Consider the following 12,192-nt stretch of genomic DNA (forward strand, 5'->3'; position numbering starts at 1 on the left):
GGTTAGAGCTGAGGGACAGGGAGGGAGGCAGTGTGGTTTAGTGGTTAGAGCTGAGGGACTGGGAGGGAGGCAGTGTGGTCTAGTGGTTAGAGCTGAGGGACTGGGAGGGAGGCATTGTGGTTTAGTGGTTAGAGCTGAGGGACTGGGAGGGAGGCAGTGTGGTCTAGTGGTTAGAGCTGAGGGACTGGGAGGGAGGCAGTGTGGTGTAGTGGTGAGAGTGGAGGGGCTGGGAGGTAGGCAGTGTGGTTTAGTGGTTAGAGCTCAGGGACAGGGAGGGAGGCAATGTGGTGTAGTGGTTAGAGCTGAGGGACTGTGAGTGTTTGCAACACAAGCCTCTCAGTAAACAGTATACGGGTGTGCATGATCTCACAGTACAAATCATGGCTGTCTGAGACCTCTTTCCCCACGCTGACTCAGAGGTAATTAAAGCCTTTCTCTAGTACAGGTAACACAATCGCTTTTGTTTCTAGTTTTCAGGCTGTGGGATACTGGATTGATTCCAAGTGCGTTTTTCAATTATCCTACACTCTACCTTTTTAAATGACTTCACTGAGAGCTGCTTTGGGAATGTATTGTTAACACAGGTGGCTTTTAAATAAGTTCAGTGGCATTATCATGGCATTCTCCCTGGGAAGAGAAATGAAAACAAGCCTATTAAAGTGATTTGTGTTATATAAAAAAAGACTCAATTACAGTCAACAACAATGGCCTCACATTACAGACTGAGGGGCAGTGCACAAACAGGCCACAATGCTCCTGAATCTCCAATTACACTATGTAACACAATTTTTGTTCCTGGGTAGTAAGTGTTATTTCCTAATTGCTTATGCCTCAGAAGTATAGAAAATGGCTATTATTCCCCACAAACTTTGCTTTTGTGACCAGGACAGTGATATTTTGAAATTTACCTATTTCCAATGAGAAAACGGGCGAATTTGTGTCTTTTCATTCACATAAAGTCAGAAAAAAACAACATATGAATCCAAATTAACATGTATTTATACTAAAGTAATACAAAAATGACTAAAAAAGATTTAGAAGTGAGTAGTTTTTCGAGATTTACGATTATACTGTAAATCACTTTCACGAATCAGCCCCCAAATGTAGTCTCCCATCATGTTCTCGTTATACTGTCCTTGGTAGCGGCGTTCAAAGTCCAGAATATCCTGGTGGAAGCGCTCGCCTTGCTCCTCCGAGTACGCTCCCATGTTCTACTTGAATTTATCAAGATGAGCATCAAGGATATGGACTTTGAGGGACATCCTACAGCCCATTGTGCCGTAGTTCTTCACCAGAGTCTCAACCAGCTCCACATAGTTTTCGGCCTTGTGATTGCCCAGGAAGCCCCGAACCACTGCGACAAAGCTGTTCCAAGCCGCTTTCTCCTTACTAGTGAGCTTCTTGGGGAATTCATTGCACTCCAGGATCTTCTTTATCTGTGGTCCGACAAAGACACCGGCTTTGACCTTTGCCTCAGACAGCTTAGGGAAGAAGTTTTGAAGGTACTTGAAGGCTGCCGACTCCTTATCTAGAGCTCTGACAAATTGTTTCATAAGGCCCAGTGGTGGCATCAGCACCTTCCGGGGGTCCACCAGTGGCTCCCACTTGACGTTGTTCCTCCCCACAGAGAACTCGGTCCGCTGTGGTCAGTCCCGCCTGTGGTAGTGCGCCTTGGTGTCCCTGCTGATCCAAAGGCAAAGATTGCAGGGAAACTTGGTAAAACCGTCTTGGAGACCCATCAGGAATGCCACCATTTTGAAGTCTCCTATGACCTTGATGCCATCTCAGAAAAATGCAGATATGTAGCAACTTAGGCAGCTGGAACTAAACTGCACTGGTGGGCTTAATGCCCCTGTATTTATACTACTATTTATATTACTGGAAAGTTCTAGAAGTTACTCCAAGTTTACTCAGCACTGAATCTATCTGGAATGTTCTGGAAAATAGGTAAATTTCAAAATATCACTGTCCTGGTCACAAAAGCAAAGTTTGTGGGGAATAATAGCCATTTTCTATACTTTTGAGGCATAAGCAATTAGGAAATAACACTTACTACCCAGGAACAAAAAAAATAATAATAATTTGTTACACGGTGTTATAGTATACCGAGGTGATAACCTCAGCAGTGACTTACAAATCTGAGAGGGTGTTTATACTAGCGAGGGAGGCTGCTGTCTCCAAGTACTGTACACTCAACGTGTCCTCTAGTTAGAGCTTGTACTGTAGGACAAGTGTTTTGGTGTTTCCTTTTTTAAGGTTCTGGATATTCATTAAAAAACAGTTGTGTGCTGCTTCTGCTTGGAGTCTGACTTCAACCTGTCATTCAAAGAAACCTTTGTGACCCTGTATGGTAAATCGCAAGCTATCCTAATGGAAGTGATGAGCAGTGATGATTCCACTTGTCACATCATGTTGAAATATCTGGAAATCGCTGAGGATATCCTCAGTTCAGACGTTAAACTAGAAGAGCGTTTGTTCATCCAGTATTACCATTTCTGCACGGCAGCCCTGCACAAGCTCTCTGGAATGGGTTTTCACCAGCGTCCATGCAGACACCGCTCCCAATACAAGAATAACAGTGAAAGCATTCGGAATACAGTGCAGGAGCCCAGCCAGTCAGGAGCTCCCGTTACTGCAGCTCAATTTTAAACAGCGAGATGTTTTAATGTCATCTCAATAGTTGTTGTTTTTTCCATTCCCCTCTTTACTATTGTACAGTGTTTGCAATCGTTTGCAATCACACCTCGAAAGAGCAAAAAGATCTGCATTAAAAACAGAAGCAAGTGAATGAACCGTGCTGCGAGGTGAAGGAGGCAGTGCTTACCTGGGCAAGTGCTCCTGCAGGGGGCTGGCTGGCCGCGAGAGGCCATGGGTGGAGAAGGTGGAGGGGGGGAAGCAGACAGCCAGGGCGGCCCTCGTGACCTCATCGTGCACGGGGTGGTCTTCCTCAGGGTCTGCGGAGGAGGGATGGTGCAGCGTTATTTCACATACAGGCGAGTCTATTTTAAAAGCATTTAACTGACTCCAGGAATAGCACCATTTCTGCTCTCTAAACGGGAACTGTCTGTTGATTGACTCACTGTCTTTGCAAAATTGTGACCCCTGTCTGTGAAGGTAAAGCCCTGGAACTGCTTGTGCAAAGGAGTCTGGTTGCCCAGTGATTGGGCAGTGTGTCTGGGCCGCTTTCACACCCAGCCTCTGCCCTGTCACACTAATTAGACTACACAATGGCGTGCTGTTGAGGTGTGGTATTTAAATAGCCAGATGCCAGCAATCTCAAGTGATCAGACTCACAAAGTGTCATGAAGGAGGCCTGTGAGGTCTCATACTGCACCAGCAGTCTGCTGATGAAAGCCCTGGTAAAGTCTGGAGACCCTCAAACACATCTGCTCCGTCAGGGGAGGCTGTGGATGCGCCTGCCAGTGCTTTGCCTTTGTTCTAATCTTTTGTCAGGGAAAATGATTTAAATTACTGTTTTGAATGTTTAATTCATTAGGCTTTTGAACAGCAAGAGCAGAGCGTGGATGAGTCATGTTTATTTACACCCCCCACCCCCCACCCCTTTTAAACTAGAGAAGCAGAACACAACCTGGCTCGGAATTAGCATAGTCCGACTGTAACAACAACAACAAAGAAAATCATAAACATTCACGTTCCAAAGTGATAAGCAGCAGACACAAGCAAACGCTTACCAATGCCTAAAACTGGTAAGAATGTAAGCACCTGTGCTGGGATGAACGTGTTCTGCATAGTTTATTTTCTTATATAAATATTCAGATATTCTTCCCCTTTCAACTAGCTGAAAAATAATGTATAATTAGTACCATAGTCTCTCTCTCTCAGTCGGATATGGTGGTGTGTGTGTGCGTGTGTTTGGTTGTGTGTGCGTGTGTTTGTGTGTTTGCACGTATGTGTGTGTGCGCGTCAGTATAATTGTTATTTCAGAATGCATTGTTTTTAATTAAGTGATGTAACTCTGCAAGGTCACTTTAACCATGCTGCAGAGACTACTTGCATGATACAATAATAATGATGAAATGGTTTCAATGGTGGATGGAAGCGCAGCGCTCTGAAATGTCTCTCAGGACCCTGCCACTCCCACTCCTAGATGTTTCACTGAGTCTTCTTTTAGAAGCTGCTGGACATTTTCACAATCCTCCAGCCCTGGAGGAACCCTGCCTTCCAACATGCAGCTGGAGGAGTCACAGTGTTTCCATTATTATCATAGTCTACCTGCACTGAGACCCTGCCTGAATAGCTGTGAGGTAAGCCTCTGGGTGTATGAAGAGCTGTCCTCTGGGTGCATGAAGTGCTGTCCTCTGGGTGCATGAAGAGCTGTCCTCTGGGTGTATGAAGAGCTGTCCTCTGGGTGCATGAAGTGCTGTCCTCTGGGTGCATGAAGTGCTGTCCTCTGGGTGCATGAAGTGCTGTCCTCTGGGTGCATGAAGAGCTGTCCTCTAGGTGCATGAAGAGCTGTGAGGTAAGCCTCTGGGTTTATGAAGAGCTGTCCTCTGGGTGCATGAAGAGCTGTCCTCTGGGTGCATGAAAAGCTGTGAGGTAAGCCTCTGGGTGTATGAAGAGCTGTCCTCTGGGTGTATGAAGAGCTGTCCTCTGGGTATATGAAGAGCTGTCCTCTGGGTGTATGAAGAGCTGTCCTCGGGGTGTATGAAGAGCTGTCCTCTGGGTGCATGAAGAGCTGTCCTCTGGGTGCATGAAGAGCTGTGAGGTAAGCCTCTGGGTGTATGAAGAGCTGTCCTCTGGGTGCATGAAGAGCTGTCCTCTGGGTGCATGAAGAGCTGTCCTCTGGGTTTATGAAGAGCTGTGAGGTAAGCCTCTGGGTGTATGAAGAGCTGTCCTCTGGGTGCATGAAGTGCTGTCCTCTGGGTGCATGAAGTGCTGTCCTTTGGGTGTATGAAGAGCTGTCCTCTGGGTGCATGAAGAGCTGTGAGGTAAGCCTCTGGGTTTATGAAGAGCTGTCCTCTGGGTGCATGAAGAGCTGTCCTCTGGGTGCATGAAAAGCTGTGAGGTAAGCCTCTGGGTGTATGAAGAGCTGTCCTCTGGGTGTATGAAGAGCTGTCCTCTGGGTATATGAAGAGCTGTCCTCTGGGTGTATGAAGAGCTGTCCTCTGGGTGCATGAAGAGCTGTGAGGTAAGCCTCTGGGTGTATGAAGAGCTGTCCTCTGGGTGCATGAAGAGCTGTCCTCTGGGTGCATGAAGAGCTGTCCTCTGGGTTTATGAAGAGCTGTGAGGTAAGCCTCTGGGTGTATGAAGAGCTGTCCTCTGGGTATATGAAGAGCTGTCCTCTGGGTATATGAAGAGCTGTCCTCTGGGTGAATGAAGAGCTGTCCTCTGGGTGTATGAAGAGCTGTCCTCTGGGTGGATGAAGAGCTGTGAGGTAAGCCTCTGGGTGTATGAACAGCTGTCCTCTGGGTATATGAAGAGCTGTCCTCTGGGTGGATGAAGAGCTGTCCTCTGGGTGGATGAAGAGCTGTCCTCTGGGTGGATGAAGAGCTGTGAGGTAAGCCTCTGGGTGTATGAAGAGCTGTCCTCTGGGTGCATGAAGAGCTGTCCTCTGGGTGCATGAAGAGCTGTCCTCTGGGTGCATGAAGAGCTGTCCTCTGGGTGCATGAAGAGCTGTGAGGTAAGCCTCTGGGTGTATGAACAGCTGTCCTCTGGGTATATGAAGAGCTGTCCTCTGGGTGTATGAAGAGCTGTCCTCTGGGTGTATGAAGAGCTGTCCTCTGGGTGTATGAAGAGCTGTGAGGTAAGCCTCTGGGTGTATGAAGAGCTGTGAGGTAAGCCTCTGGGTGTATGTGTCATGTATTAAATGACGGGGATGGACACATCAAACACATGCTCGGCTCGTGGTGAAGAGCACTTCTCCGTCGGCTTTGTTCTCAAACGTAATTTCATGGCTGCAGGGCTCGTTTTACCCATGAGATGGTTATGAACAAGAATTCCTCAAAATGTTGAAATAATATTCAGACATGAGAAATTCATGTTTGTCCCAGCTCGCCTCATAAAAAAAATATATTTTTCAATTATTTTTACAAATCACAACTTTGATTACATGCAGCCAGCAAGCATTTACAACCCAGCAGAAACACACAGACACCTAAATACAGACCCATAATAATAATAATAATAATAATAATAATAATTCCACACATCCGTGTTCAGTATTTTTTATTATTATATATATATATATCTCAATCATTCTTGTATCTTCTTGTTTCTAGTTTGCGTGAAGGCTCACACACTGTTTTGCTGTTTTTAGCTCTTGGAAATCCTTTCAGAGGCTGGCTTCAATAGAACAGATTAGCACGACAGTGACAGAATGCTGTAATGTATGGTTCAATAATGAACCTTTATAAGCTTCTGCCAGCATGTTATTGCAAAGACTTGTATAGTGGAGCAGAGAGGAAGACCAGGATCTGATAACATTGAGCATGTCAGGTCTCAAAGGGTTTGATTCAATAACCCAGTGTGATTCATTACTGAGGCACTATTAGCAGGCTATTCCTGCTTCATAATGAAGAGCCCTGGACTCTTAAAGAAAGCATCGCGATAGAAACACAATGAGCATTTTCAACATTTCAATAGGACTATTCCAGACTTTTCTGTCATATATATATATATATACACACACACACACACACACACACACACACAGGTAATGTTGGTACACACAAATGTGAATAATTGATAAATCAATGCTATCAGGACGTTTCAGACTGCAGGTCCTCTTCAGCTGGATGGAAAATGCAGTGCGTAAACAAGCTGCTGTTAAAAACAAGCTGACATTCCAAACATTTTGATTTCAGATGTAATTCAATAGAAATGTCCATATTTACACAAAGAGGTCATGCTCTTCAAAATGAATATCTTGAGTTTTGTTCTTGGGAATCAAACAGTATTTAACCTTGTAATACATATGTGCAATTACAATTAAAACTGAAAAAATACCTTTAAAAGTCATACGTAATACTTTTAAAATGAATATACAATGACAGTTCGAACACCTGCACAGCTGCCCTTCTCTTTTTTCTCTTCCAGGGATGAAACTGCTAACACGACCGACACAGGAACAGCACGGACATATTTAATCAAACCAAGGAACGAGCGCGGGCAAGGTCTTCCATTACTGCCTGCTCCCAACCTGAAACAGCTCTGCTTTGATCTAGGCTCGCCCGCCCTTCATTTCAGCTGGATTTGGTTGCGGTAGAAAATGTAAAGAAGGCTGAGAGAATAACTGTGAAACAGCTGCTCACCAACCTGAAACTGGAATCCTAGCTTCTCAAACCTTTCCCGTCTCGAATGAATAGAAACCTGATTTGGAGTGGTTATGTTTTTAATATGGTTCTTACTGATCTTAGATCCCTAACTTTCTGATAAAGGTGCTGCTGTAATTATAACTAGGAGACCCACGTATCTAAAAAAATACAATTAAAAGCAGAAATGGCGATAGAAAAGCCAGCCGTCATGCCATGGGCAAGATGATGACGTTTGCAATGTCTGTGCTGTGTTTTGTGTCAGAAGCAGAGTCACTTCATATTTTTAGATCATGATTTAGATGAGCGTTTCATACACAATGTTCAGAGTGTTCTTTCTCCTCCTTTTTTATTTCTCCATGAAGATTTGTTGTTTGTTTTGATTCATTTTACCAGCACTTTTTCATGTTCATGTTTTTTAATTGTTTGAATTCATTTGATTGTATTTTTGGTTTTTATTGACTTGTAAGGCGCTTTGAGACACTGTTATATGAAAGACGCTATATAAATAAATACACTTCCTTACTTTGTGTTGACAGTAAGATCTACATTGACTGAGTCATTTTCCTGATATACTGCACAGATTACCTCCTGTGTCTCATCTCTATAAAACAGTGATATCATCTTTCTGTACATCTATATTCAATTCTAAATGGAGATTTGTTTTACATCCCCTCCTATTGTGCTGTGCACCCAGAAGAGAAAGCCTCCATGATCTGAAGTGCACTGCAATGTGCTGTGTTGTTTATTTAGTAGGTAATCACACAGTTTGCTGTATTAGCTCTTAATGCATGCGAACTGTAATGTTACAGGCTTGCAATATAAACATCTGTGTCTATTGCTTTTCTATTGCAACGATGTCTGCTATTATTTTACAGCTCCTGCACACAATTAAATTACAATTCGATTATGGGTCTGGCTGTACTGTCTTTTGTACTGTGTGTGGGCTAACAGCTTTAGGGTTGTTTTTTTTGCTGATTAAAGAGTGAATATGAATCCATATTATAAAGTTGAAAGCTGGTCGTTCTGGTGATCTATTTAACATATTTTTTTCTTTTTTCTTTTTTTTATTTCCTCAAGTCTGTATTAAAAGAGGATAACAACATGATAGCAGTTATGAGCTGAAAATCCTGCTACTACTCAAAATGAATAACCTTTAAGATATTTAACACGCCTTTGTCAAGGGAAAGTGTGTTTGGAAACAAACACTGGAATATTTATAGGCTTTTGATGCCATGGCAACCACACATTTATTTCTCTTTACATCTAATGTCTTTGTGATGTTGTTCACTACATAGCTAATGATGTAATGATCTGCTGTTCCTTTCTATTCAAACCTTCAGGCGTCGTGGTATCTAGTCTATTTATCCATGTATTATTCTTCTATACTGTACATTATCTAATTTTCATTTTTTCTAAAACCACAAACTTGAGCTCCTCCATGGTGTGTCTGTTCCTTGTAAAGTGCTGAACTGTTGGTTCATTTTCTTTTTTATTTCTTGTATTTGATAGGTGGTTCTGTATTCTTTTATATAATGATGTACCTGTCTCTCCTACAGATTTTATTGTATTTGATAGGTGGTTCTGTATTCTTTTATATAATGATGTACCTGCCTCTCCTACAGATTTTATTTTATTACATTTTATGCAAAATATACCATGTACAAGGTTGCTATCCTTGCATGACGAACTTTAAGACTGAATATTTATTTTCTTTATTTGCGATTTCACTTTTATCTTTACCAATATATTTGCACACTTTACATGTGCTTTTAGAGGTTGCAATGTCCCTTAATGTATCTATGATCCCGTTATGTTTACTGTGGACTAAAACGTCAGCCAAATTTGCATCCCTCCTAAAAGCTACGATCGATGCTTTCGGAAATATTTTTTTCATTTTTTCTGAATTATTAAGTATATGTAAATGCTTCCAATTTTTGTTTTTAAAATGCTGGGTAATAATTTAGAATATGCAATTATTAATGGTACTCTCTTAACCTTCTGGGGAAAATGTGAACTAATAAATAAACAGAATCTATAAACACGCACACTTTCTACAACGCAAGACTTTTCTCCAAGGGTTTCTCAACAAGCTATCTGTGAGATTTTGCAGGTTCACAAATTTTTGATAAATGACTCAATAAATAAAAAATAACAAATAAATAGAAAGCAAACGGACACCAGTGTGCACCACTATTACTATTTTTTTAATATGAACTGGTGTCTGGCAATGATCCCAGGGAGCATCATCTATAACTTAGGAGATGTTCCTTTCATTGACTGTTCGTCTTGTTGCATTTAGAATGTCGTAATCTCATTTTTTTTTTTTTTGTGAGGCTTTACTACAGCTTTGCTAAGCTTTACTATACACCAACAGATCTGGAGTGGAAGTCCCACCGTAACCAAGTAGAACAAACTCAAACAAATAAAACAAGGTGCAGGCTGGCCACTCACCGGGATCTCTGTCCTGAAGGCACCCCACATGTGGGGGGTGATCCCGTTTCAGGGGTCCTGGTGCCTGGTTCGCCCCCGGGATCCCTTGTCTACCCCCACGCCAGGGTACCCCCAGGCTCCTGTCTGGGGCTCTCTGGAGGGGAGGCAGTCTGCTGGCGCTCCGTAGCTCCTCTTCGCAGACAGGCATGCGAGGCACAAGCAGAGGCGGTGGTGGAGGAGAGGAGCAGCAGCCCAGCCCCTCTGGATGGTAATCACTACCCCAGGTGGCTACATCACTGATAAGCCTCTCCCCGCTCCCCACAGCCCCAGGGGCTTCCAACCTGTCAGTTAACCAGGGAGAGAAAAGAATTAGAAAAAGGAATCGAAGCAGAAATCAATTAGGCTGTCTTTAGCTCGCTGCACACACACTGGTGCCTAATCCCTCATATTTATGCATTAATGTATGTGTGCGTGTGTATGTATGAATGTGTGTATGTATGTAATGCAGGTATGTATGAATGTGTGTATGTAGATATGTATGTATGTATAGGTAGGTATGTATGTATGTGTTTAAAATGTACAGGTAGGTATATTAATATGGATACTCATTGCTGGCACTTTCAAACACACACACAGAAAAGGCCAGCGTGATGAAAGTTGGGTCGGATGGTTCCATCCTGACATTTCTGGTCAGAATGAATGAGATACGATAGCATCGCCCTGGCTTTGTGGATTTCTTGGTCCCTGCCATGAAGACGTTTTCTTTCTTCTCTTCAAAAGGAAGCTTTCAGATCCTTCCCTTCCCCGGTTTCCATAGTGATTTCAGCGTGGTTGTTATTATTTTCATTTGTTTTCAGAGAGGAGGAGAGAGGACGAGTAAAGCAGGTCTGTGTGTGTGCTGGTGGCTGTGTCTGTGTGTGCTGGTGGCTGTTTCTTTGTGTTGCATCAGAGCGTCTGTCTCAGTGCAGGGGTGTGGGTTAGGAGGGGTCTGTCTGTCTGAACGGCCGTGTCTCCCTGTCTGTCTGTGCCTCTGCATAGCTCTCTTTATACATCATTTAGATCTGTGTTAAATCACAATACAGTGCAGGAAATGGGGTGCATGAAGAAACCCATGTGATATCAGCCCCATGATCATTTGTTCTGATGAAAGTGTCTCTGCAGGGAACCCCAGCACACCATGCTAAGCCACTGTTAGATCGAATAAACTAGTCCTGGTTATAACACATGCATGGGGTGTGATTAAGGGTTAGCAACCTGTGTTAAAATGTGTGTATGGTTGTCTCCTTATAATGCTTACACTTGCCTGGTGCAACCACAAGTAACAAAAATGTACTCAGTGATGGGATGCTGTTAAATGGAGCAGGTCCAATTCACCCGAGGAATATGTGCCAATGCTACTAATGTATTTTCAAAACAGATTTCCAAGAGATCCTCTAGAGATATCAGCACTTGATTCTGAAGTGCTTCCCAGGAGAGGCGCATTAAAAACAAAGGTGTGATTCGTAAACTGCAGGTAAAGCTGCAGGTTCTGTCAATACAAATCAATTAGTGACGAGACACACAGAAATGTGGGGCAGCGGAAGGAGGGTCCTGAGGTTGCTGGAGTATCTGCTGGTTGAAGGCGAGGAATTTCAGGACAGAAAAGAAGCGTTAAAGATAAACGCTGTCTTCCAAGAATCTGTCTCAACAGATTGCAAATAATGAGACGCCATCCCGAGAGTGTAAATTCAGGGCAGTCTGTGTGCTCCTAGTCTGACATGAAAGATAACCAGGCACTTCATCTTGGTAGACTTGTGAATACAAGTAAAATAAAATGTACGCTCTGAATTCTGTCCAGCGATAATCGTGCGTGCCCCCATGTGTGCAGATAAATGACTCTAGAGAACCATCAGGGCAGTAAATCAGGGTTACATTTACCCAAATGGGTTTCAGAAGCATGACTGACTAACCTGAAGTAGACTAGGCAACGCAGTGAATACGGTTCTGCTTCAGTTCAGAGTTTGCATCCGTTTTATTTTACATTTAAAACAGCTGGTGTCAGATACTGCACAGAACAACTTCAGCTAAGGTTCTGTGTTGCGTAAACGTCTTGGGAATTTTACAGTTTCTGGAAGTCAGTTTTAGTTATTTGTTAAAGGCACTGGCTTCTCTTTGAGAAGATGTGGCAAACAAAGAAAAGGTGTCATACAAAGAACCAAACACCCGCTGCAGAACCCACGATGATATGGAAGAACAAAGTGACACCAGTATCAGTGCCATGTTTAAAAGAAGGACAGCAGTTCCACTACGTCTTCGATCAGCATCTCAGCCTCCTGTAACTCAACAATCAAAGGGTTGGGGTGACGTCAAAGCCGGAGAGCGGAGGGCAAGCAATCTGTAGACAAGAACCCAACACTGAATTGCACCTTGTATTCTGTTCAGCCATGCTCAAGTCCTAACCATCATTTCCCAGTTTAGATGGCCCCTTTCAGAGGTTTTATTTGCAGTG

The 12,192-nt window shown here is 43.3% G+C and overlaps 1 protein-coding gene across 3 annotated transcripts in view; it reads right to left on the minus strand.

Annotated features, from left to right (window-relative positions):
* Positions 1-12,192, minus strand: part of LOC117415792 (dynein axonemal heavy chain 3-like) — a 214,992-nt gene that overhangs the window by 160,960 nt on the left and 41,840 nt on the right. For all 3 annotated transcript variants that reach the window (XM_059027758.1, XM_059027757.1, XM_059027759.1), the window contains 2 exons: positions 9,726-10,045; positions 2,825-2,954 (listed from right to left, as the gene is read on the minus strand). In XM_059027758.1, the coding sequence (XP_058883741.1) occupies positions 2,825-2,954; positions 9,726-10,045 (450 nt within the window). The remainder of the gene's footprint in view (positions 1-2,824; positions 2,955-9,725; positions 10,046-12,192) is intronic.

Source organism: Acipenser ruthenus, chromosome 7 (assembly GCF_902713425.1).
Source record: "Acipenser ruthenus chromosome 7, fAciRut3.2 maternal haplotype, whole genome shotgun sequence".
Lineage (NCBI taxonomy): Eukaryota > Metazoa > Chordata > Actinopteri > Acipenseriformes > Acipenseridae > Acipenser > Acipenser ruthenus.